This window comes from Schistocerca serialis, chromosome 9 (genome assembly GCF_023864345.2).
Source record: "Schistocerca serialis cubense isolate TAMUIC-IGC-003099 chromosome 9, iqSchSeri2.2, whole genome shotgun sequence".
NCBI lineage: Eukaryota > Metazoa > Arthropoda > Insecta > Orthoptera > Acrididae > Schistocerca > Schistocerca serialis.
In genome coordinates, this window is record NC_064646.1 from 249,835,358 (window position 1) to 249,863,087 (window position 27,730).

The 27,730-nt window shown below is 42.2% G+C and overlaps 1 protein-coding gene across 2 annotated transcripts in view; it reads right to left on the reverse strand.

Moving 5' to 3' along the window:
• The window catches only part of LOC126418481 (endocuticle structural glycoprotein SgAbd-5-like), a 140,456-nt gene that overhangs the window by 108,917 nt on the left and 3,809 nt on the right, over positions 1-27,730 (reverse strand). Inside the window, exons 2-3 of one of the 2 annotated variants that reach the window (XM_050085257.1) lie at positions 14,158-14,276; positions 6,098-6,586 (exon numbers count right to left, since the gene is read on the reverse strand). In XM_050085257.1, coding sequence (XP_049941214.1) covers positions 6,310-6,586; positions 14,158-14,276 — 396 coding nt within the window. In that variant the 3' untranslated portion in view covers positions 6,098-6,309. Of the gene's footprint in view, positions 1-6,097; positions 6,587-14,157; positions 14,277-27,730 lie in introns of those variants that run through there. The other variant, XM_050085255.1, reaches the window with a different exon arrangement.

The window sequence follows — 27,730 nt, forward strand, 5'->3', positions numbered from 1 at the left end:
ACCTTGAGCGTTTTGAATGCTGCAGCAGGAATAACATATACAATTATGGGAGAATATGGCATATGTAGAAAAAGTGAGAGAGAAGAAAATCTGATTGATGTCTCCAATACGATTCAGCTAGTAGTAGGGAATAGAATGTTCAAAAATAATACGGTGAGGCGATATACTTGGAAACGCATTGGAGACACTGGAAGACACCAATCTGGTTACATAATTATGAGACAGAGATTACGAAATAACGTATTATATTGTAAGATCTGCTCTGGATGAAATATAGATTCAGATCATAATTTAGGAATGAGGAAAACTAGATTGATGTTTAGCCGGCCTTTGTGACCGAGTGGTTCTAGGCACTTCAGTCCGGAACCGCGCTGCTACTGCGGTCGCAGGTTCGAATCCTGCCTCGGGTATGGATGTGCGTGATGTCCTTAGGTTAGTTAGGTTTAAGTAGTTCTAAGTCTAGGGGACTAATGACCTCAGATGTTAAGTCCCATAGTGCTCAGAGCCAATTGAATTTAACAGAATCGTCAAAAAGAAGCAGTATGCCCGGAACTGGGATTAAGCACTACTCAGAAATGATGATGAGCGTTTGAAGGACTGATTCAGCGTAACTGATTCAGCATACATAAGTAAAAACCAACGTCAATGATAGAAAGTAAGGACGTTAGAATTAGGAGAAAAGAGATAGTTTCATTGTTAAATACAGAGGACATATAGGTAGACAGAGTACCATTGAAGGCTCTACAAGAGCGACGTAGACAATCCAGATATATATTTTTTCAAAGAAATTTAGAAGATCATTTAAAAAGGCAGAAATTCCTTCGGAATTTCTAAAGTCATTTGGGAAAATGATAAAGAAGTGACGCAGTTGGTGTGTGAAACAAATGAAACTGGTAAAGTAAAACAAACACATTATTTACAGAACGTTGACGACTGCAAGAGCAGGTGCATGCGAGAATTATAAAGCAGTCAGCTTAGCAACGCATGTATTCAAGCTGATGACGAGTGTATTATACCAAAAAATGGAAAAGTAAATAAAGGAACTGTTAGATTACGAACAGTTTGACTTCATGAAAAGTAAAGACACGAGAGAACAGTGGAACAGACTGACAGTATAAAGGGAATACTTGGGATTACGGTAATATGGTGTTGTCAAGGGTCACCAGTCGCCATAAATTTCGACGGTTTCATGCCCATATAATATGTTCATAAAAACGCCTGATAATGGCTAGAAGACGTGAATAAACTTGATTGGTTGATGCGTGTCCCCCTCTCCCCCCCCCCCCCCCCCCCCCCATTCCCCCGATCCCCTATCCAGAGCGCCGTAACTCGAAATTTTAATGATGTTATAAAATCATTTTGTTCTGTGCATGTTAAATGTAACTAATCTTCGATTAGGAAAAGCTGAAGCGGAATGTATTAGTTTGTTCCAGACAGAAAGAAAGGCTTAAACTAAGACGGACACGAAGCTGCTCAAGCGTAGATGGCCGTTGGGGTGTTCCATGACGTCAGAGGCAGAAACTGTGTGGACGAAAAGCAGCTAAGGCATATATCCCAGGCGACGTTCACTGTGCTGCTTAGCAGCCCTCATTGTTAGTGAAAATATAGTTATATCTGTATGTGTGCTATAGACAGAATGGTCGTCAACCCCAAGACAGTTTACCAGATACTGCTGCAAACTGAGTAATCGTAATTAAGACTTTCGTGATGTACTGGCCTTCCGTGTACAACGTCTGTGCAGCCTTAGTTGCTAGTCTTTAACTTTTTTAAGCCTGACTGACGAAAAATGCAGCTGGGATGCATTACCTGATTTCAAGTGAGTTGCAGGGGTCCCACAAATCAGTCACAGAAATTAGTAATGATGGGGAAGTAAGTACTGTCTTGAATCCCTTGTATAGATAGGCAGTCCTCACGTCCAAATCTTGTAACTGGCGGACTGGCCAGCAACTGTCTGTATCTTTTTTGCGAGACTAGATAACAATTCTAAACAGTTAAATTCATCTGAAATTCACTAATGCATTTTCTAACACACTACAAGAGTACCGTTACAGGAAGCGCATTGGAATAAGTTCTACGACAGCTGCTAATTCAGTATTCATCAAAAATTAGAAAACCAAAACCAATATAGCACCAGTGTTGTGAAGGTAGAAACACCACTTTCCTTTGCAAACAGTGCAATAACATACATATCTTCTCATTAATGTTCAGTACAATAAACTTAGACATATGGTCGTAATTTAAAAATAAACAGTAAAAGCTTATTGCATGTTCTTTGAATATTTTTTCGTTGAATATTTTTAATAAATCATTAGTAATATATATATTTGCCGTAATGTTCATGTGTTGCGTTGACGTGACATTTTCTGCGAATGCAGTCAACTTTTCGGCGTTGGTGTAATTGGAAGTCAAGGGCTTTGGATTCTGTAGACACAGTGGCGGCGTGGGAAGCTGTACGTCTCCTGTTAAGTGACTGTAGTGAAAATAGTAATGTTCAACGTTATAAAGGAAATGCATGCTTCTCAGATTGTCAGAGTGCGTTTGGTATGGAGAGTCTAAGGAAAACAAAATAACTGTGTTTATTACGTAGTCGGTCGGCAGCGCGGACCAGGTGGCCCTGAAAGCGAAAGTGGATCCACAGGAGACAGCAGAGGCCTTTCCGAGTACAGGTGGGCGAGCAGTTTGTTATTATGAAACAAAGGATCGATCACATTGAGAGACGAGGTGCCCGGCATTTAGCATTTAATGAGCGACCGCTGTAATTGGCGGCATAACTGATGCATAATTACACCTTCACTCTGTGCACGTGAAAGGACCGACAACATGTGGTAGAAATTATGATCGGAGTAATAGTGCCAGTGGTGGCACGCTGTAAAATATGAGGAAACACTAGCGTCTTACTGGATCTTTCTGTTGTTCCTGTAAATCGGAATTAAACGAACGATGCTGTCGAAAAGACTGACAATGAACAGACGGGCTTTTTAACAAGTCATCAAAAGCGTAGAAAAAGCGCCAGTGACATGACATGGTGACTAAATAGTCATGGATTCAAGAACTTCAACAGCAGCGCAGTTGGCTGAAGACCGAGAAGAAAAACTGTGATCAAAATACCAAAGGAACAAGAATTCCCTCTAGAGAAGTAACGGTTGGAAAATATAGCAGATAGTGTATCACAGGTCAAAGAGGTCAAAGAAACAAGAAATCTGTGGAGAGAGGTAAGTGATGGAAATACGGCAGATTAAGCATCTCAGTTACAACTGCAAAGCACCACAGGATATAAGTAAGTATTATAATTGATATCAACATTTATATATTTAATGTAACTATCACGTCAACTAGTGAAACCCAGTTGATTCTCATGATCTGTTTCATTAATGCAATCTTAAATATTATCATATTATTATTTATCTTAAAACTCTATGAAACCTTACATTTAACTAAAATGTTAAAATGTTATGTACGCCTTAATAACCAATATAAATTTAATGTGTCAAGTGAGATTATCTAATGGTCAACTTAAGTATTACAGAGTTAATAATGACTGAGTACACGTAACCGCCTTTATAATATAAAATCAATATTTACGACTGTTGTTACTGCAGCTGTTGTTGATGATGAAAACTGTTATGATGATCATGTTTGTGATAGTGGTGCCAAAAAAACTTTGAGTATTTACTTCATTAGCAAAACAACACTCTCATGTAGTATCATTTTGAGAATACTGAAATTTTGACGTTGAAGATTAAATAGGAATCAAAAAGTGGAACAAGCATATATATATTACGGTATGTTGATAATTTCTATTCTGGGACCGGCTATTTACAACTGAATGAAACACAGATATTGTGCCACACAAGTCTCGCCTTTATTCGTTGCAAGGCATTCTCAGTGGCCTGGAATATATACATACACTGGTATCCAAAATTAAAGGAACAGATGATCACATTGCAAGGTTGCGTTTTTTTGCCACAAAACAGTACAAACAGGTGATAGTAAAGTAGAAACAATTATGCAGCGATTGTGAACGTGGGACTACCCTGCCAACACTATGCCGTTTGATAGGAGCCCGACGTCATTGTTGGCGTGATGTCCGTTGATCGGAATGCCATCTCCCGTGCAGAACACGATCGTAAAGACATCTGTTGACAGTTTGTATGTTTATATTGTTATATCTGCGATCTGCTTTTGTGTATGTGTGTGTGTGTGTGTTTGTGAGGGAGAGAGAGAGAGAGAGAGAGCGGAGAGAATATGTATTCGTTTTGATATGACCACATGTACAAGTGGATTGATTTTAATCTTATCATTTGCTTTAGTTTACTAGAGAATCTGTGTTAGTGTGTGTTTGCTCCTTCATCACATGGTTTTTCTCAGTAATGGCTTTCTGGATGTGGTAGTTTCCCAGCATTTGTATACTATATTTTCATGGTCCTTTATTCTGTTTATTCTCGTATCTTGTTCCACGTTTGTAGGATGGTGATGTGGTGTTTTAAGTACTAAGAAAACGTCCAATGGTTTGTTTCATACTTCGAACACCTATCAAGTTCTTTGTACCATGTTTTAAAAATATTGCATGTCATGCGTCACAAATTTGACATTCCTGGTTGTATATTCCCATTACTTGGAATTTGTCGCTCTTGATTGCTGGTTGACTGAAGTTTGATTAGAGGCTCGTCACAGTACCATACGCTATTTCGAAACCCTGTTTCTTTAGTATATGGGTTAACTTATGCTTGTAAGTCATAATGTAGTATCTACTTCTTTTATGTGTGTTGTTGCCATTGTGCAAGTGTGTTGTGTGTGTTTGTGGTTTTGGGGCTTTGAGTTTTCCTGAATGCTGTATATTTTGCATGTGTTTTCTTTGTTTTGTACTTGTGTTCTGATTTTACAAACGTATTGTGTCCATTGGGTCTAGCTATCTGTGTGGCTGCACTCAGTTTTTCCCAGTTTCTCCTGTCCGTGGAATCCTTTACTTGCGATATAATGTGTGTTTTAGTGTCTCAAGCTTCTGTTTATGAGGACGGTTAGCTGTGGAATGTATTACTATGGCTGTTCTGCTGGTTTTATGATAATGTTTGTTATCGTTACGTCAAATAAATTTATTTGATCTTCTGTTTCTTTTTCAAGTGTGTTTGTTATGTTCTTATGTGCTTTGTTGATTCCCGAGTGGATTTCATCTATTTTTTTCAATTTTCTTACGAGACAAATAATGTCACACACATATCTGTGCCAATATATGATTTTAAATCTATCCTCAATCATTTTCTCAAATATCTGGTTTTCTAAATGACTGATAAAGATACTGTCTAGAGTTCCTGATATTGGGCACCAAATAAACTAGCCGATAATACTCATCCTCAGACTGGAAGTAGTTTTGTTCCGTTGTCGATCGGAACACACGTGTTATTCCTGTTATTGCTTATGTGGTGAGGTTGTTGTGTGATATGAGATTTTGTTCTATAAGTTGTATTGTTTCTGTGATAGGTATGGAGGTATACATACTTCCTCTGTAGAATGAAATCATTGATACTGTGTGTGGTACCTGTACTTCTATTTCATTCAGTTGTAATTATACAAGTTTCAAAATAAAACTTAACAAACCGTAATATCAGTGTGGGATCCGTACCAGATCGGGTTGACGAAGGAGATAGAGAAAATCCAAAGAAGAGCGGCACGTTTCGTCACAGGGTTATTTGGTAACCGTGATAGCGTTACGGAGATGTTTAGCAAACTCAAGTGGCAGACTCTGCAAGAGAGGCGCTCTGCATCACGGTGTAGCTTGCTCGCCAGGTTTCGAGAGGGTGCGTTTCTGGATGAGGTATCGAATGTATTGCTTCCCCCTTCTTATACCTCCCCAGGAGATCACGAACGTAAATTTAGAGAGATTCGAGCGCGCACGGAGGCTTTCCGGTAGTCGTTCTTCCCGCGAACCATACGCGACTGGAACAGAAAAGAGAGGTAATGACGGTGGCACGTAAAGTGCCCTCCGCCACACACCGTTGGGTGGCTTGCGGAGTATGAATGTAGATGTAGATGTAGAATATTGTGTGGAACTGAGGGCGACAGGATTAATGAAGTTGAAAACGTAGAAACATATCCGAAGTAAGGAAGAAAGTATATCCAATTTATTCACATGCTCTGTAGAGCTACGAAGTTGTCTTTACAAAGTTTTTACAAGTGTCCAAATAATGCTCTGGGAGCATCATCTTATCGCTTATCGCTTTGACAGTAGGTGCAATTTCCCTCGACGGCTCCAGCAGCCTATTCAGTGTTTGAATTGGTATTATTGTGAAGGTAAACGGTGCGAGCACTCGCTCAGCCGACCAATGTGAGCGCAGCATTACTTCCAATGGGCTTTGAAAGTTGTGGGAACGGCGATTCCTTGGGTCGTGGCAGCGATGTGGCGCGCACCGCTACGGGTCCACTGCCGAAGGAGACTCTGGGCCGGTAGCCGTTCTCGTCGGCCTCGTAGGTGACGCTGTAGGTGGCGCCTCCAGCATCCGCCGGCTGCCACGAGAAGCTGCCCCGCAGGCGCGCGCCATCTCCTTCTGTGCCGAATTGCTCCTGCCGAATGCCGTTGCTCGTCTCGTACCTGCGCAAGCATTGCACTTAATCACTCCTACACACGACAGTATACCCGGTGATTCATACACTGATGAGCAACAAATATCATGATCACCCCAGCCGTCAGATCGGACCCTGGCGGAAGTGCGGGCACATGACGCGATAACAGAAGTACCGGTGGTTATAACAGAACAGCAGTTGTCACAGAGGTCGAGTGTGGACTGTGACTATTGCATGGCAGCGGAACTTGGTAGATATTCTAATGCGTTGATGCGGAACCAATTTACGTTGAAAAAAGAAAATTAGTTCCAGTTTTGGGCACCAGATGCAAATCCGGCACTGGCAAGAAACAAGTATAGATATGTTTCCATATGTAATGGACTATGAACAGGACGTGGACAGAAAATGTCAAACAAGTGAGAAAGGCGTAATGTTGATCTTATTAATGACAGCCGTTTACACAGTTTATTCAACATGAACAGCAGAAATGTTGACGAGACACTATACAGCGCCAGATTTGCTCCTGGCGATCTAAATTTGAACTAATTTTTTTCTAGCAGAAACTGATTACGCATTGACCCATTAACATATCTGCACATTTTCGCTGTCCTACGATAATTAAAACCCACACTGGACGTTCGTGAATAGTTGCTCTTTAATTATAGGAGGAGCAGAGATGAATGGCGGAACATTCAAGAAGGGAAAAGGGCCACAAATGGGGAAACTAGGTAACATGAGCGACATTGACAAAGGGCAGAGTGCTTTGGCCCAGCGCCAAGGAATCTGCACTTCGGAAATGGCGAAGCAGGACGGTTGTTCAAGTGCAACTGTCGTCAAGATATATGGAAAAGCAGATGAAGGATGGTGAAACCACGAGATGGTGACAACGTGATGGGCGTCTACGTATCGCAGAGCAATGAGGTCAGCGTCTTGCCTACTCTAGCAGACGTATTACATCTTTTTGTGTTTGTCCAGTCGTTTACCCAATAAATAACACAACTTTTTCGTTTATACAAACAACCTCCCGAAACCGCCTGTGGCAGGAACTGTCAACTTTAAGCAGATGTCAGAACAAGCATCTGCGATGCAGATTTTGTGGCACCGATGAATAATAGAAAAATTACACATTTAGAAAAAGAACTGCCTCATTTTATTGCACTGGGATCGATTACTGTTTTCACAAGAATGAAGCTGTCGAGTTTCTCCTCTTTATTAATAATTTACGCAAGACGATTGTCGAATTTTAACGCACAAATTATCAGTTGTATATATGATCTTCTACATCGATATTTATCTCGTTTATGTGTAAATGATATACAAAAGGTTAACAACCAGGTCTCTGTCATTGATCCATAAAGTACCACCAGAATTTGCATCTTTCAGTTTCTAAGTAGATAATTTTTTATAGCGAGTTCGTGAACGATGTGCAGCTACTGGACAGTTTTACTCCGGCTGACTCTTTTCGAAGGCGGAACCAGTTCGACATCCATCATTGATGGAGGAGCTGGTATTCCAAAAAATCATATTTAACAATTAATCTCCATCCCGCAAAATCTGAGGCGGTCAGTGTAGCTGCATAGATGCGAGTTCGAATAATGGACCGGAGGGATATTACATCGTTGCTGCGGGGCACGAAAGAAAGAGGGATTGGACAAAAATATAGAAACACCACAAAAACTGCGTGCTTGAACATAAATTCGTACGCAAGCCAAGCTTGCAGGGTCCGCTGTTGTATCTGATCACCAATGGCACCTGTGCAGTCTCCGCTATACATTCCAAGTGTCAGTCGTTCTCGGAACAGTGTTCTGAGTAGTTGTGGGTGTATTGTGTCGGAACTAACAAGGGGAGGCCACGACGTTTGGAACGCGGATTTACTGCAAACTTCGTACACTCGTAGTACTCCACGAGGACAACAAAATGTGTAAGCAGTAGCGCGTACTGCTCAAGTGTTACTGAGAAAATCGCAAGATAAGTTCGGTCGTCGAATATATATCTGTGCATGGCCATTTTAACCATGAAGCGGCTGCAGCCGAGTGGTAACGGCACGGTAGCTCAGCGTGTTCGGTCAGCGCGTTGGCTTCCCTTTCTAATAAAAAAAATGAGCGAACGGATGAACGAACAAACTGAACGGGTGTAATCGGAATCCGCCCTGAACAAATTCAGCGAACTATATAGAACAAAATGTATTTTTTTTTTTTAAATAAGTGTTTGGCGTTCAAGCCGCTGGATCGCTGGATCGAGTTCCGTTCGTCAGTTTTTTTTTTTATTTTCAACACAGTCATTTTCTTTACTATTTATATTACAATTGATATAATGGGAAAAACTGTTCGTATTTAATCGAAAGAGAACAACAAATAGCTTCTCTGAAGACCCTATTAAAATACACTCGATACTGCATAACCCATTATCAGCGCCCACTTTTAAGGAAATATTGCGTTATGCATGATTTGCTTCCAAACTGTCGTCTGAAAGAGAGGTTTTTGAAAATGTTAACAAGGTTTGTTTTTCCACAGAAAACGTCAAAAGACCTTGCGTATGCGGTGCCGTTTAACTTTATGTTTTCCATGTTTTTACGAAAAATACCATCTTGCAACTTGTACTCGTAATGTCGAAAGCGACGATTAATTGTACATCTTTCGAAAGCCGTCTGTGTCAGTCAAAACTTGGAGGTAACAAGTCGTTTCGGGCTCCTTCCAGGTATAAGGGATTTCTCACATCACGGACAAGCATACATTTTTAGAATGACTTTATGCATTTGGTCGTTTACTAGTCGATAGTTATGATTATTACATTATTTGTGATAATAAAAATTAGTAGACTGACAAATAACATTGTGACTTGAATAAAAGTTCATCCGATTACACGTAATTTCACCATTATATCAAATGTAATATAAATAATAAAGAAAATAACTGTGTTGAAAATAAAAATAAAAACTGACGAACGGAACTCGATCCAACGATCCAGCGGCTTGAACGCTTAACAGTAAAAAAAAAAAGTACATTTTGTTCTGTATTGTTCGCTGAATTTGTTCAGGGCGGAGTCCGACGACACCCATTCAGATTGTTCGTTCATCCGTTCGCTCAGTTTTTTTATTAGAAAGGGAAGCCAAGGCGCTGACCGAACACGCTGAGCTACCGTGCCCTCACTACTCGGATGCAGCCGCTTCATGGTTAAAATGGCCACGCACAGATGTATATTCGACGACCGAAATTATCTTGCGATTTTCTCAGTAATGCTTGAGAAGTACGCGCTACTGTATACACATTTTGTTGTCCTCATGGAGTACTACGATTGCACAAAGTTTGCAGTAAATCCGCGTTCCAAACGTCGTGGCCTCCCCTTGTAAGTGAATTCGAACGTGGGCAGGTTCTTGGTACTCGTATGATCGGTGCTTTCGTAACCAAAGCAGCCAAAGTATTTCGTAGTTCGAGAGACATCGTATTCAAAATTTTTACCGCATACAGGGAAAACACAAAAGCATCATCAGCTTTAAATCACATCGCGGACGAAATCGTGCATTGAGCGATCATGGCAGAAGGTCACTGGAGAGTATTCTGATGAGAAATAAGAGAATCTCAGCTGTAAAAGTCACTGCAGAACTGAATGTCGCAGTCGCGAATTCTTTCAGCACTAAAGCAACACCAAGGGAGCTCCATAAACAGGCAATTGCAGCTCGAGATGGATTCAAAAACCACCCATTATCGATGCAAATGCCCGTAACAGAAAAATGGTTCCAGTAGCAATAAAACCTGAATTACCAGGTGATGAAAGACGGTCATTTGGTCGAATGAGTCTTGTTTCACACTTTGTGTAGCTTCTGACCGAGTTTACGTCCCGCGAATCAATGACAGGGATTCGGTGATGATTTAGGTAGCCCTGATTTAAGAGAAGTACATGAAAGGAGGACCAGTTACTTTTCGTAAGTACGTACAACAAATTTATAACTCCAAAAGTCATATTGACATAGGCACCACATAGACCTATACTAAAAAATATTGATACAAGGTGTTATAAAGTCTTGTATTGTATGGACAGTTTTTGCGTGTTTACAGGACAGGTGTTACATATATTTGCAAGTGTGTTTATTAAACTGCCGGTCTGAACACATATATTGGTGCTATGTCCATTTGCAGATAAAATTTCTGCATGACAGCCTGATTAATTTCCTCCAGTTTATGCAGGTTGAAACGTCCCCTTAGAAAACTTTATGAATGACTGTGCTGGTAAACTTCTTACGTTATTTGATTTTCAAACACCTGAGCAAAACTGAACGTACTCAGACATTTCTCTCTTTACTTATTCTGATCAACAGTAAACTGACACACAATATATTTTTTAGCGCAACGCAATCTGACTTTCAATAATCCCTACAAAAGAATGGCCCTGTCTAACAATACCCTATACCTTTCATGAATCACTTACCTCACAAAAATATTCGTTACTCGAACTACTGCAATACAGCGAGCGCCAATACTGCCAGCTAAATAAAAGATTCTAACTATTGAAGGCACTAACTACTGATAGGTATAGTTAGCACATGAAAGATTTTGACAAACAATGTATTTGCCTTAGTAGTGTTCTGTGGTGTCACCGCCAGACACCACACTTGCTAGGTGGTAGCTTTAAATCGGCCGCGGTCCACTAGTACATGTCGGACCCGCGTGTCGCCACTGTCAGGGATCGCAGACCGAGCGCCACCACAAGGCAGGTCTCGAGATACGGACTAGCACTCGCCCCAGTTGTACGGACGACGTAGCTAGCGATGCACACTGACGAAGCCTCGCTCATTTGCAGAGCAGATAGTTAGAATAGCCTTCAGCTAAGTCAATGGCTACGACCTAGCAAGGCGCCATTAGTAACATTGCATGTATCTAAAGAGTCTCACTTGTATCGCCACAATCTGCAGATGTACCAAGAGGATGGATTAAAGTTAAGTATTCCAGAGGCTACGTACTTTTCTTTGTAGCATTCATTACGTATCCTGTTTCAGAACTCACGCCATCCTGCTTTAGCTTAGCGCGTGCCTTTCGGCTTCCTCTCATTGTGTCTAGGCTGTCTTGTCTAGACACAACATGTTCAAAAGTCACAAAATATATATCAGTTCATGACATCCACTGTTACAAATTTCCTTTTTCTAGCGGACACACGTCCAGATCGTCCGCTCTCAAAATTCTGCCATCTCTCTCCCCACATCCACCACTGCTGGCGTCTAACCTCCAACTGCCCTACGCTACGCGCTGTTCACATCCAACTGCCCAACACGACAATAGCGAATATTCCAACAATGCCAACCAGCCACAGACCGCACACAGCACAGTCAGTGATTTTCATACAGAGTGCTACGTGGCGTTGCCTACATAAAAACCTAAACAGGCTACTTACAAGGTCACAAACCCTTGTGTGCGTCTAAGTATTTCTCGATGATACAATGTCATTGTCACCTAATTAATTATAACAGATTCAACAAGTGCAAGTGCAAGGGAAAACCTGAAATTCATGGTGGTACTTGTAACTTCTTTCATTACTCCAAAATTCAAGCACTGATCTTGTAATTATTTTATGCACAGTGTACGGCTTTACTTTTCCGATGAGATGGTGAAAAAGTGTTATTGATATTTCACTTATCTATAAATAGCAGTGTGGTAAATAAAGAAAAATTGGAACTAATAATGGACAATCAGATGGTGCAAATCGCTTACAGTATTTAATGTATCAGTTTCATAGTTCGAAATGCATTGTATTTTCGTGACACTTCGGCACCATTTACAGTGATATTGTGTCGTAATTAATTGGAATTGATATTCGACTACATGAATAAGTGTTGCAGAAACGTAAAAAATAGTTGTCTGTCACTTTTCATCCCTTTACTGAAAAAGGTAAACAAAGTGGTATGTGCGCTATAGTACTGCGGAGGAAAAGCGCAATACTATTGCTCTCCTCTTGATATCTTTAGGCCAACCTCAGTTCCTCGTATAAAATTGTTAAGAAGTCTGTAAAATCCGCATACTAAGTTTAATAGTCCTCTTGAAGGGGATCTATTTACAGCGGCGAAGTAATAGCACCCAAAATACCCCACGCGCCACTCGAACTAAAATGCGCCGTCCCAAACTCACGTGACCCGATCTGCAGGAGATGTTGCAGACAGATTTCTCGTTCAGTATCCTAATACTCAGTCCGTAGATATTCACACTCTATGATTACTGACAAGAAGTACAGGATCATTTTGGCTAATCAGGCCATCCCATGGTACAATATTTGTTCCCTAATGGTGATGTTATGTTGCAAGACGACGGGGTACTTGTTCACACAGCTCGCATTGCCAATGACTAGTTCTGTGAGCACGAAGATGAATTGTCACATCCTCCCCTGACCACTATATTCACCTTAACTCAGTATTATGGAACCTTTATCATGTTTAATGGAGAGAAGTGTATGTGATCGCTATCCACTTCTATCATCTTTACCTGCCACTATTTTGTAGGAAGAATAGTATAAGATTCACTTGAACACCATACAGGAACAGCATTTATCCATCCAGAGACGGCTGAAAGTAGTTTCGGATGCCGACAGGGTTCCTACACCGTATTAAGCGTGGTAATGTATTCCGTTTTTAGTGTTTCCCTATTTTTGTTCACCCTGTATACATCCAGCCAACCAGATTTTACTGTCTCGCACTTCCTAAATCAGAGGATGTGCTCCGTATGCCGAGATAATAAACCCTTTTCTTTCTTTCTTTGATCTGGCGAATACTGGAGAAATTTTCAACAACCTCATTGATGTCACTGGCAATGGGTGATAAGAGCTAGTGAAGAGGTCATCAGCAATGGCGACCCCAGATTTCCACAATAAGGAGTCGACATCACTCTCTCGAGGGCCTTGTCAAATAAGGTGGAGTTGCGGGTGGTTAGAGAACACCTCCTTAACCCTGGAGTGAAAGGTCGCACATGAAGGAAGAAGAAAACGAATGATCAGCCGCAGACGTTGAGAATCGAAAATAGTTATGGTACTAAAGTAGGTTGTCCAAAATAAGTAGACTGGTAAGAAGTATTGTTCTCCACAGAATCGTCGAGGAAATAGAATGTGGGAAATTCCGATTCGATGAAGAGCAAAGCCGGAAGGAATTGTGTTAAGGGGACAGAAGTAAATATCCATGGTACTAGAGGGAGACGTGGAAAGCAGAAATTGAAGATGAAGACAAAGACTGGATTGCATCCGCAGTTAATTGACAGCATTGAGAAGCTCTACACGGAGACGAGGAAATAGGCGCGGGATAGGAAATTATTGTGAGCCAAATCAGTCAAAACACTGTAACCCCATCCACTTCTCACTCGTCTCACTAAAACTGTTAATAGCTGGTAGTAGCACTTTTGTTTTCTATATAATCCCCATTTTTACTATCCGTATTACATACGTAAGGGATAACATGTCTGTTGGTGGTGATCGGAAGAGTGTTATTCAAATGAATATGTGTAATTATTCAAGAATTGGTTTTTCGTAATTATCTGTCTTAGTGTTATGGAAATAAAATCTACAGTTTTAACTAGAGTTATTGAAACATATTTGCATGCATGTAAGGTGGGACAGCCTGCGACGTACCTCCAGTGCCATGGTTCAATCCCATTGAAATCGTTCTCCAGCCCGAGGATGGTGGCATCTCTCGGATTAAACTGCGGTGCTGCAAGAACTGTATTCAGCACCGCAGCCACCAGGAACAGCTAGAAAATAAACAAAAATTTGATAAGTGATTGACAGATGGAACCAGTGACTTCTCTTCTCTGCCTTCGATGGCAGATACTGAAATGAGGTTTTATTTATTCCTTTCATTAAATTTTTGTCAATGCTAGCACGAACAGCCACCTTTAAAACTTATATTTATAATGGAGTTTAATGTTTTTCTCGATAAAATAATTTTAGATAGTGGGCTGCGTCATTATAACAACTAAAGAAGTGAAGTCGACATCGTTTCGACGGACTTGCTGCGGTACTCTTCAGGTGAATATGAAATCGAAACTGATGCAACATTTAGTTAGTAACATGTTGTTGTTGTTGTCTTCGGTCCTGAGACTGGTTTGATGCAGCTCTCCATGCTACTCTATCCTGTGCAAGCTTCTTCATCTCCCAGTACCTACTGCAACCTACATCCTTCTGAATCTGCTTAGTGTATTCATCTCTTGGTCTCCCCCTACGATTTTTACCCTCGACGCTGCCCTCCAATACTAAATTGGTGATCCCTTGATGCCTCAGAACATGTCCTACCAACCGATCCCTTCTTCTGGTCAAGTTGTGCCACAAACTCCTCTTCTCCCCAATCCTATTCACTACCTCCTCATTAGTTATGTGATCTACCCATCTAATCTTCAGCATTCTTCTGTAGCACCACATTTCGAAAGCTTCTATTCTCTTCTTGTCCAAACTATTTACCGTCCATGTTTCACTTCCATACATGGCTACACTCCATACAAATACTTTCAGAAATGACTTCCTGACACTTAAATCTATACTCGATGTTAACAAATTTCTCTTCTTCAGAAACGCTTTCCTTGCCATTGCCAGTCTACATTTTATATCCTCTCTACTTCGACCATCATCAGTTATTTTGCTCCCCAAATAGCAAAACTCCTTTACTACTTTAAGTGTCTCATTTCCTAATCTAATACCCTCAACATCACCCGACTTAATTCGACTACATTCCATTATCCTCGATTTGCTTTTGTTGATGTTCATCTTATATCCTCCCTTCAAGACACCATCCATTCCGTTCAACTGCTCTTCCAAGTCCTTTGCTGTCTCTGACAGAGTTACAATGTCATCGGCGAACCTCAAAGTTTTCATTTCTTCTCCATGGATTATAATACCTACTCCGAATTTTTCTTTTGTTTTCTTTACTGCTTGCTCAATATACAGATTGAATAACATCGGGGAGAGGCTACAACCCTGTCTTACTCCCTTCCCAACCACTGCTTCCCTTTCATGTCCCTCAACTCTTATAACTGCCATCTGGTTTCTGTACAAATTGTAAATAGCCTTTCGCTCCCTGTATTTTACCCCTGCCACTTATGAATTTGAAAGGGAGTATTCCAGTCAACATTGTCAAAAGCTTTCTCTAAGTCAACAAATGCTAGAAACGTAGGCTTGCCTTTCCTTAATCTTTCTTCCAAGATAAGTCCTAAGGTCAGTATTGCCTCACGTATTCCAGTATTTCTACGGAATCAAAACTGATCTTCCCCGAGGCCCGAGGTCGGCTTCTACTAGTTTTCCCATTCGTCTGTAAAGAATTCGTGTTAGTATTTTGCAGCTGTGGCTTATTAAACTGATTGTTCGGTAATTCTCACATCTGTCAACACCTGCTTTCTTTGGGATTGGAATTATTATATTCTTCTTGAAGTCTGAGGGTATTTCGCCTGTTTCATACATCTTGCTCACCAGATGGTAGAGTTTTGTCAGGACTGGCTCTCCGAAGGCCGTCAGTAGTTGCAATGGAATGTTGTCTACTCCTGGGGCCTTGTTTCGACTCAGGTCTTTCAGTGCTCTGTCAAACTCTTCACGCAGTATCGTATCTCCCATTTCATCTTCATCTACATCCTCTTCCACTTCCATAATATTGTCCTCAAGTACATCGCCCTTGTATAGACCCTCTATATACTCCTTCCACCTTTCTGCTTTCCCTTCTTTGCTTAGAACTGAGTTTCCATCTGAGCTCTTGATGTTCATACAAGTGGTTCTCTTATCTCCAAAGGTCTCTTTAATTTTCCTGTAGGCAGTATCTATCTTACCCATAGTGAGATAAGCCTCTACATCCTTACATTTGTTCTCTAGCCATCCCTGCTTAGCCACTTTGCACTCCCTGTCGATCTCATTTTTGAGACGTTTGTATTCCTTCTTGCCTGCTTCATTTACTGCATTTTTGTATTTTCTCCTTTCATCAATTAAATTCAATATTTCTTCTGTTACCCAAGGATTTCTACTAGCCCTCGTCTTTTTACCAACTTGATCCTATGCTGCCTTCACTACTTCATCCCTCAAAGCTACCCATTCTTCTTCTACTGTATTTCTTTCCTCCATTCCTGTCAATTGTTCCCTTATGCTCTCCCTGAAACTCTGTACAACCTCTGGTTCTTTCAGTTTATCCAGGTCCCATCTCCTTAATTCCCAACTTTTTGCAGTTTCTTCAGTTTTAATCTACAGGTCATAACCAATAGATTGTGGTCAGAGTCCACATCTGCCCCTGGAAATGTCTTACAATTTAAAACCTGGTTCCTAAATCTCTGTCTTACCATTATATAATCTATCTGATACCTTTTAGTATCTCCAAGGTTCTTCCATGTATACAACCTTCTATCATGATTCTTAAACCAAGTGTTAGCTATGATTAAGTTATGCTCTGTGCAAAATTCTACCAGGCAACTTCCTCTTTCATTTCTTAGCCCCAATCCATATTCACCTACTACGTTTCCTTCCCTCCCTTTTCCTACACTCGAATTCCAGTCACCCATAACTATTAAATTTTCGTCTCCCTTCACTATCTGAATACTTTCTTTTATTTACTGTAGTAGGTGTGGGCTTCGTATCCATCTTGGCCACAATAATGCGTTCACTAAGCTGTTTGTAGTAGCTTACCCGCGTTCCTATTTTCCTATTCATTATTAAACCTACTCCTGCATTACCCCTATTTGACTTTGTGTTTATAACCGTGTAGTCACCTGACCAGAAGTCTTGTTCCTCCTGCCACCGAACTTCACTAATTCCCACTATATCTAACTTCAACCTATCCATTTCCCTTTTCAAATTTTCTAACCTACCTGCCCGATTAAGGGGACATTCCACGCTCCGATCCGTAGAACGCCAGTTTTCTTTCTCCTGATTACGACATCCTCTTGAGTAGTCCCCGCCCGGAGATCCGAATGGGGGACTATTTTACCTCCGGAATATTTTACCCAAGAGGACGCCATCATAATTTAATCATACAGTAAAGCTACATGCCCTCGGGAAAAATTACGGCCGTAGTTTCTCCTTGCTTTCAGCCGTTCGCAGTACCAGCACAGCAAGGCCGTTTTGGTTATTGTTACAAGGCCAGATCAGTCATTCATCCAGACTGTTGCCCTTGCAACTACTGAAAAGGCTGCTGCCCCTCTTCAGGAACCACACGTTTGTCTGGCCTCTCAACAGATACCCCTCCGTTGTGGTTGTACCTACAGTACGGCTATCTGTATCGCTGAGGCACGCAAGCCTCCCCACCAACGGCAAGGTCCATGGTTCATGGGGAGGAGTTAATAACATAAGATCATAAAATCGTCTTCAGATTCAGGTAGAAGAATTACGAGTTGCCTGGTGCGTAAGTTCGTAGCGTTTTTGTTTTGCATGTTGGTATTCCGTTTGCTATGACATATTTATCGACTCTCATTTTTATTTGTAGTTCACAGTTGATATTTGAGGTTTCATATTCTTATTTTCTCATTACGAGAAAGTGGAGCTGTGGATGCTAGAAAACGGAGTGCCAGGTTGATAAATCGGAAAATTTCCGACGTATTCTTCTGCCTGAATCCAGAGGGCGGGGTGAAAGCAGCTGAGGCAGTTGGATACATTTTCGCCGTATATGAGGATAATGGTATTGGACAGGGAACCGTAAAAAATTGTTCTCTCGTTTGAGGAGGATGGTTTTGACATTAGTGACGCTCCGTGTTCTGGAAGACCTTCGGGGGCTCATGAAAATGGTTTCAACGAATTAATCCACTATGGTCCACGTCAGTGTACTCGAGGAATGGCAAATGTGATGAACTGTGATCATTTGATCATCGCGCGATTTTTAATGCAATAAAGAGGGTTCAAAAATCGGATGTATGGTTGCCGCATGCTATAAGCCAAAATCACAAAAATCAGCAGTTGGCGATATGGTTATCTGTGCTTCCTTGTCATTAATTGTCTCGTGACCAACACCGACCATTCCAACTCTGTATCGATACTGGTGACGATAAATTGTGGAAACTGGAAATTTGTGGTTAGTTCTGTGGGACCAAACTGCTGAGGTCATCGGTCCCTAGGCTTACACACTACTTAATCTAACTTAAACTAACTTACGCTAAGGACAACATACATACCCATGCCCAAGGGAGTACTCGGACCTCCGACGGGGGAAGCGCATGGACCGTGGTAAGACGCCCGAGACCGCACGGTTACCCCGCGCGGCGATAAATTGTGTGGGTACTGGGAGATGAAGAAGCTTGCACAGGATAGAATAGCATGGAGAGCTGCATCAAACCAGTCTCTGGACTGACTACAGCAACAACATGCTAATACAAGAAAAATAAAGAAATGTTTGATTTCAGACAAAGCCTCATCGCCGTGTACAAAGACCTTCGTACATCCACAAAAGATATCGTTATGCATCTGGTGGAACGGCAACGATGCGGTGTACTATGAAGTACTTCCTCCAGGTGTAGCTGTCACTGCCTACATTTATTGTCAGCGCCTGAGATGTCTCGCAGACGTAATCCAAAAACAACGACCAGGAAGAATGCCTGAAGTAATTGATGATGCTCCACAATAACGACCGCCAGCATCTACTAGACAGACAAAAACCACTGTACAGGTACAGGTGTCGAGTTGGGAAGTCATTCCACACCTACCTCATTCACCTACGCTTGCGCCCTCAGATTTTCACCTTCAAGGACCTTCATTCCCGGATGAAAACGCGCCCCTAAAAAGATTGACGACTTCCTCGCCTCGAAACGACGTGATTTCCAAGGTCCTTGAGTCGGAAAGTTAACCCCGCGTTGGCAGACTTTTGTTAACAGCGAAGGACTAAAATCTTTGTTAGGTCTATCTCTCATGGTATGGAAAAACGTTACGAACTTGTGCACCAACCTAGATGATAATGAAACTGAAAGCTGCAAAACTACCTGCAGGCATTAAGGTAATATACACACATAAAAAAAAAAAAAAAAAAAAAAAGTTTTGCATCACCTTAGGTCCCTGAACTCCTGAAGATAGACGTCGAATGTGGATATTGTTTCACAGACACAGTCCCTTTGACTGTTCAGAGATGTCACTGAATCTGCCCAAAGATGTAAATAACCATGCATGAGCAGCACGTATTGGAAAGAGGGGGGTCCGAGACCTGATCACTTCCAGTCATTCCACTAGGAAGGAGGTACACAGCTCTTGTTGTCTGTAGTTCAACCATGCCCAGATGGCCAATACCGCGGTTAGATCGCGTCCGCATTGTTGCCTTGTGCCAGGAAGGGCTCTCAACAAGGGACGTGTCCAGTCGTCTCGGAGTCAAGCAAAGCGATGTTGTTCGGGGATGGAGGTGATACAGAGAGACAGTACTGTAGATGACATGCGTCGTTTGGGCTGCCACTACTGCAGTGGATGACCGTTACCTACGGATTATGGCTCGGAGGAATCCTGACAGCAACTCCACCATGTCGAATAATGCTTTTCGTGCAGCTACAGGACGTCGTGTTACGACTCAAACTGTGCGCAGTAGACTGCATGATGCGCAGCTTCACTCCCGACATCCAAGGCGAGGTCCAGCTTTGCAACCACTACACCACGCAGCGCGGTACAGATGGCCCAACAACATGCTGAATGGACCGCTCAGGATTGGCATCACTTTTCTCTTCACCGATGGATGTTGCATATAGCCTTCAACCAGACAATTATCGGACACGTGTTTGGAGGCAACCCGGTCAGATCGAACGCCTTAGACACACTGTCCAGTGAGGTGGAGTTTCCTTGCTGTTTTGGGGTGGCATTATGTTGGGCCGACGTATGCCGCTGGTGGTCATGGAAGGGGCGCCGTAACGGCTGTACGATACGTGAATGCCATCCTCCGACCGATAGTGCAACCATATTGCCAGCATATTGGCGAGGCATTCGACTTAATGGACGACAATTCGCACCCCCCCCCCCCCCCCCCCCCCCATCGAGCACATCTTGAGGAGTGGGACAATCTGGACCAACAGTGCCTTGATGAACTTGTGGATAGTATCCCACGACGAATACAGGCATGCATCACTGCAAGAGGACGTGCTACTGGGTATTAAAGGTACGGGTGGGTACAGCAATCTCGACCACCACCTCTCAAGGTCTCGCTGAATGGTGGTTCAACACGCAATATGTGGTTTTCATGAGCAATAAAAAGGGCGGAAATGATGTTTATGTTATTCCAGTTTTCTGTACAGGTTCCGGAACTCTCGGAACCGAGGTGATCCCAAACAGTTTTTGATGTGTGTGTTTAATATTTTACACGACAGGTCTCGCCTGTTTCGGCTTAACTGCCATTATCAAGTGACCTTTGAAAATAAGAGTGGTAAGACAATTTGTACGTAAATCGTGGCTGTTCCGTGTTTAGATTTGCGCTGGCTCTTATGTCTAGTTGAAACGCAAATAATAAACATAAAATAGCCAGGATTTGCATACGGGCAATCGTGTCAATGTCCTTTTCGATAGTCACTTGACATTCATTACCAATTACGCCGAAACAGTACTGTCGTATAAAATATTAAATTTATTAGCTTATTGCAGCTAGTTTTGGAGCTTTCATTTTCATTATGTCTTTCAATGATGTACTACGCTGCAGACCCAACGGCACGTAAAAGACGTTGATAATGATGATGACGGATAGGAGGCGGCAGAGCCCATTGCTTGCAGATAGCCTAACGAATGTACTCGTATTTTTGTACAACGAAAATAATCTGCACGTCCTATGGACAGATGAACATCAAGAGCCTCACACAAGACTCATGGGTTTGAAATTTTATCCAGGACTTCGGCGTAATCAGGAACAGTTTGCGGTCACCTGTCGTCCATTTTCTGGCCGAATACTCTCAGTGGCACTTTCTTCCTCATCCGGCTTGTAATTTTCTAACGCCCAAGTAGACTACGGAGGCAGGTTTAAACAAAAGAAAGGTTTTGTTGCCATCACTACATATGCAGCCTGGCCATTAAGACTAGGATCGACCCCAGGAAAATTGCTGAGTATTGGTTGAAACGGGAGAACAGTCCGCCTGTAAATGGATAATAAGGGTTCTGCCAATATTTCAGAATGGTATTCTGTCTGTTATGGAAACTTCAGGTAGAATATTTCTTTTCAAGTCACCATTGCAGCTCTTTTTACCGTACCTATGACTGTTGCTTTTGCCTCTGATTGGTAATGGTTGGAATGGTGTGAATAATTTAGTCTGCCAGAAACGTATACAGACTGTGTAAGTCATGGTTCATCTTAAACCTAAACGCAGACTGCCAAAGTCTGTGGAAAGCCCACAGCGTATGCAACGAACGTAGCCAGGATTCCCGGAACAGGTATTTGCACAAAGCCAGAACATTCACTTACGTCGTACGTGGAACATCGTAAGCAAAAAGAAAAAGAAGAGCGCAAATCTTGGCTTTCACACTTCAATGTAAAAGATATTGACTTTCGAATTACGAACATAATTCGTGATTTACTTGTAACAAGTCATGCAATGTTTTCTTTAAATAAGTCGGTTCTTTCACCTTCCTGTCAAAATCGAGGTCATCTCTCCCACCCCGCCACTCCCCCATTTAACTCCCGACATTACATCATATGTGGACAAAGTGTGTAGTTCACATAACATATGTTTCTAACACTCTCTCGTGTCCGTGCTGTTAGGGACAGCTGGTGCCGAATCTGGTGTACTTCGTATCTGGACATTCTGTGCGTCTGACGGTTGTATCCGCTTCAACAGCAACGGTTCCTCATTGTGTGGACTACAGTAGCATCACCTAGGACTAATGACAGCAACAAACAATGTAAGCTTTCACGGCCGGTATTGTCTTCACTTAAAACTTCCGGGCCGATAGGCCGTGGTCGAAGTATAAAACTCTCTCCTGACGTTTCGTCTCCGACTGCGGGAGACATCCTCGGAGGTAAAGCGGCGAACTGCCCGGAAGTTTTAAGTGAAGACAGCAACAAAGTGTTAACTGAAGAAAACAATTAATGCTCCTATAACTGCACTGATGAGCGAAAACGTAACCACCTGCTCAACAGATTATTTGTCCGTCTTTGGGAAGAAATACATCACTGGTTCTGCGTATCAGTGATCCGACAGTTTCTTGCGACGTCTGTGAAGGTATGTGACATTGGATGTCTACGCGCAGGTCATGTAATTCGCTGATTTGCACACCTGGAGATGGCGCCCGATAGCGATCCAGATGGGTTCCACAGGATTTACATTAGGCGAATGTGGTCGCTGAGACAGCAATGTGAGTTCACTACAATCCTCCTCAAATCAATGTAACTTGGCTCTGGCTCAGATATACGGACAACTGTTCTGCTGAAAGCCTGCATTGCTATCAGGGACGACATCAAGTATGAAGGGATGCAGGTGGATCGCAGCTATCAGCCTGTCTTCGATTAATGCCACAGGTCCCATGCAAACGCACTTCACGTTTCGAGCAGCCACTCAGCTCAAAAAAAAAATGGCTCTGAGCACTATGGGACTCAACTGCTGAGGTCATTAGTCCCCTAGAACTTAGAACTAGTTAAACCTAACTAACCTAAGGACATCACAAATATCCATGCCCGAGGCAGGATTCGAACCTGCGACCGTAGCGGTCTTGCGGTTCCAGACTGCAGCGCCTTTAACCGCACGGCCACTTCGGCCGGCCACTCAGCTCAATGAGGGCGTTTGTAGAGATGACCGTCGACCTATTGTAGCAAAAATATTATTCACCCGAAGACTGGACACGTTTCCAGTGATCGACGCTCGAATCCAAATGGTACCGTGCCCACTTCCATCGAAACTGACGATGTCGTTGGGTCAACATGTGAAGACTAGATGTAGTTTGCTTCGTAGCTCCAAGTTCAACGATGTACGATAAACGGAGTGCTCTGAAACTCTAGTGCGTGCATCAACACTGCAACCTTTCGGCGGATATGACACAGATCACCATCTATCCTACTTTAGCGAACATACAGGGTGTTACAAAAGGGTACGGCCAAACTTTCAGGAATCATTCCTCATACACAAATAAAGAAAAGATGTTATGTGGACATGTGTCCGGAAACGCTTAATTTCCATGTTAGAGCTCATTTTAGTTTCGTCAGTATGTACTGTACTTTCTCGATTCACCACCAGTTGGCCCAATTGAAGGAAGGTAATGTTGACTTCGGTGCTTGTGTTGACATGCGACTCATTGCTCTACAGTACTAGCATGAAGCACATCAGTACGTAGCATCAACAGGTTAGTGTTCATCACGAACGTGGTTTTGCAGTCAGTGCAATGTTTACAAATGCGGAGTTGGCAGATGCCCATTTGATGTATGGATTAGCACGGGGCAATAGCCGTGGTGCGGTACGTTTGTATCGAGACAGATTTCCAGAACGAAGGTGTCCCGACAGGAAGACGTTCGAAGCAATTGATTGGCGTCTTAAGGAGCACGGAACATTCCAACCTATTACTCGCGACTGGGGAAGACCTAGAACGACGAGGACACCTGCAATGGACGAGGCAATTCTACGTGCAGTTGACGATAATCCTAATGTCAGCGTCAGAGAAGTTGCTGCTGTACAAGGTAACGTTGACCACGTCACTGTATGGAGTGCTACTGGAGAACCAGTTGTTTCCGTACCATGTACAGCGTCTGCAGGCACTATCAGCAGTTGATTGGCCTCCACGGATACACTTCTGCGAATGGTTCATCCAACAATGTGTCAATCCTCATTTCAGTGCAAATGTTCTCTTTAAGGATGAGGCTTCATTCCAACGTGATCAAATTGTAAATTTTCACAATCAACATGTGTGGGCTGACGAGAATCCGCACGCAATTGTGCAATCACGTCATCAACACAGATTTTCTGTGAACGTTTGGGCAGGCATTGTTGGTGATGTCTTGATTGAGCCCCATGTTCTTCCACCTACGCTCAATGGAGCGCGTCATCATGGTTTCATACGGGATACTCTACCTGTGCTGCTAGAACATGTGCCTTTACAAGTACGACACAACATGTGGTTCATGTACGAAGGAGCTCCTGCACATTTCAGTCGAAGTGTTCGTACGCTTCTCAACAACAGATTCGGTGACGAATGGATTGGTAGAGGCGGACCAATTCCATGGCCTCCACGCTCTCCTGACCTCAACCCTCTTGACTTTCATTTATGGGGGCATTTGAAAGCTCCTGTCTACGCAACCCCGGTACCAAATGTAGAGACTCTTCGTGGTCGTATTGTGGGCGTCTGTGATACAATACGCCATTCTCCAGGGCTGCATCAGCGCATCAGGGATTCCATGCGACGGAGGGTGGATGCATGTATCCTCGCTAACGGAGGACATTTTGAACATTTCCTATAACAAAGTGTTTGAAGTCACGCTGGTACGTTCTGTTGCTGTGTGTTTCCATTCCATGATTAATGTGATTTGAAGAGAAGTAATAAAATGAGATCTAACATGGAAAGTAAGCGTTTCCGGACACGTGTCCACATAACATATTTTCTTTCTTTGTGTGTGAGGAATGTTTCCTGAAAGTTTGGCCGTACCTTATTGTAACACCCTGTATAAGCCTCCGAGACACACGTTCGGTGAAGAGTCGTGGACGTCCAACCATTTAGTGCCTAGGGGTAGTTTCACTGTCCTACCTCCTTCCGGAGATGCTCACAACAACAGCACGTGAACATTCGACAAGCTCCGCCCTTTTCGAGATACTCTGCTTAATAATATTTTGCCCTTTATCGAAGTCGCTTATCTTAATGAATTTCCCCATTTTCTCCCCTATCTTCGCTGCGTTGATCCCCTGTCTTTGTCTGCTCCGCTTACGTACTTTTGCTACCGGGTCACGTGCCCACAACGCCCCCAGGTGGCATACAACATCGTGGTTGACAGCGGTCATAATGTTTTGGCTTATCAGTGTAAAAGTGGCATTAACTACATAAAGTGGTATATTAAACATGTAATTCTACAGTAATGTCGTACAATGAAAAAGCTGAGGATGGGGTAGTAGCTAACCGGCAAGGACATCAAGGTCACAAACTTTTTTACTGGCGTGGATGAAAATGTTTAACTAGACACAGGAATCATGTCATACTGAAGGATCTCTGCCGTGAGAGATGTCAGAAGAAATATTAAGCAATTCTTTCAAATTCAACTTTGATATCAGCTATTTTATTTTATGAAAGAGGCAATTAAAAATTATGCTAATGCTAACAACATTATTCATCTGTTTTTGAGAAATTGTAATTTTCCCAACAACTGAATGTCAATTTACTGAAATATCCTATTCAGTTCAAACAACAGACCATACTCAGGTGAACATCTGGTACACGGTCGGTTATTTGAGCGGAACTGGATAGTAAACTGACATACAACTTTTGAGGAAATTACGGCTTTCAAAAATATTTAGAAGTGGTAATTTATCGACTTCCTGAAAGCCTAGGGATTGTTACTCCATCTCTAAACTGTACCTTAAAGGACAACGGTGGATGTCGTATCTTAATAATAACTGACTGTTTACAAAAACTGACTTCTCAAAATACATGTACTGCGACGCACATACGTAAATGGTCAACTAATTAAGCACCTACGCGCAACAGGATGCAAATTTATTGCAATGTAAGCTTTCTTTGTTACTGACGAGTGCCCCAGAAGATGGTTCTATGTGTTATGAAGCTTAAATTAGCGAATTTTTGCAACTTCTGACACTTTGTTAAGATGAAATTGTGAAATTACGGAAAGGTATGTAAGGCTCTGTATCAAAACACACGGACGGAAAAAGATCACAACACGATGAAGAAGTTGTGCGGCATAAACGAAAGTTGATAGGCCTCTTTCTACGCTTGAAAGACTATGTCTATTCAAATTCGCGCAAGTCGCATATGAGTGGCGCTAGAAGTGCCTCTATGAGAATGCAAATCAGGTTTGCTTTAAATACACGCTGTAACGGTCCTGAGCGTTAGTTACTTATGAGACTGAAGTTAGTTACTTATGGTGAGTTCCGTTAGTCATAATGCCCTTAAGGCGACAAAGATACCGTTAACAGCACCTCCCTGAGTTTGATCTAAATGGGGTAACAGGGCTTCAAGAAACTGGATATTGCAGAAAGACAAGGCCGAAATGTAGCCAGTGTACATGATTGCCAGCAGGGGTAGTCATGAGAATGTGCGGTCGCACGAAACCGGGCTCAAGACTGCCACGCCGTGCTATCGAGAGGGAACGCCATCGTGTACAGCGTATGGCTCTCGCCCATCGTAACTGCGTCTGCAGCAGCAGTTTTAGCAGCAGTTTGCACCGTATTGACTCGAGTCAGACGTCCTGTAGCATGCATTTCAAGGACCCCCAACCACCGCCAATTGCGACTCCGGAGGTGCTTAGCTCAAATTTTCAGATATATTTGGTAATTTTGCACTGTCTCTTAAAGTATGTTAACAAGAACCAAAATGGGCGGTGCACAGTGTACTTTCAAAATCTTAGTAACGTTTGTATTTTGTCTATTATTGTGTAACACATCGTTCATGCTCAGATGTACTATATCAATGTGTCCTTTAAGTACAAATTTTCATTACTATATTTTTATTTAATTATGTATGGAGAAATGGTTCTCTATTGTTTTAAACTATTGACCTATGACACGCACATGTCACGTGACTATACTAATATATTTTCACACCACATCATTGCTTTCATGTGTTACTTTTACACAACTATTGACAAACTTTGCGACGTCAGATATATATAACTTCATATTTTGTTGTTACTTCTGCTACCCAAGAGACAGGTATTTGTAATGTCGCACTTCTATAAAATCGTTATTGTTATTATCTTTCTGTTCCAACCTAGATCTGAAGACGATCTATAAGACAGGTTGAGACAGTGCATGATACTTGCTTTCCGCACCCTCGGCAGGTATCCTCAATTTTATAAATGGGACCTGTACTATAGAAGACGCCGGCGGCAATTTGCAGCAACAAGCATCAATACTCAAACTAGGGTTTTATTTGGTGGTTTTGATCAAGTTAGAATTAGAATATTATTATAATGAAGTTTTAATACCACCTTACAGAGTTTATTAAATGAAATATGCCCATGAGTGAGACATAGACAGCTGATTAGCTGAAATGCGCATACCAAATATTCTGTGAAATGATAAGGGAATATGGTGTGGCTGGGAGAAGTCACTGTAACATATTTATATAATAACACAATCACATTTATTCA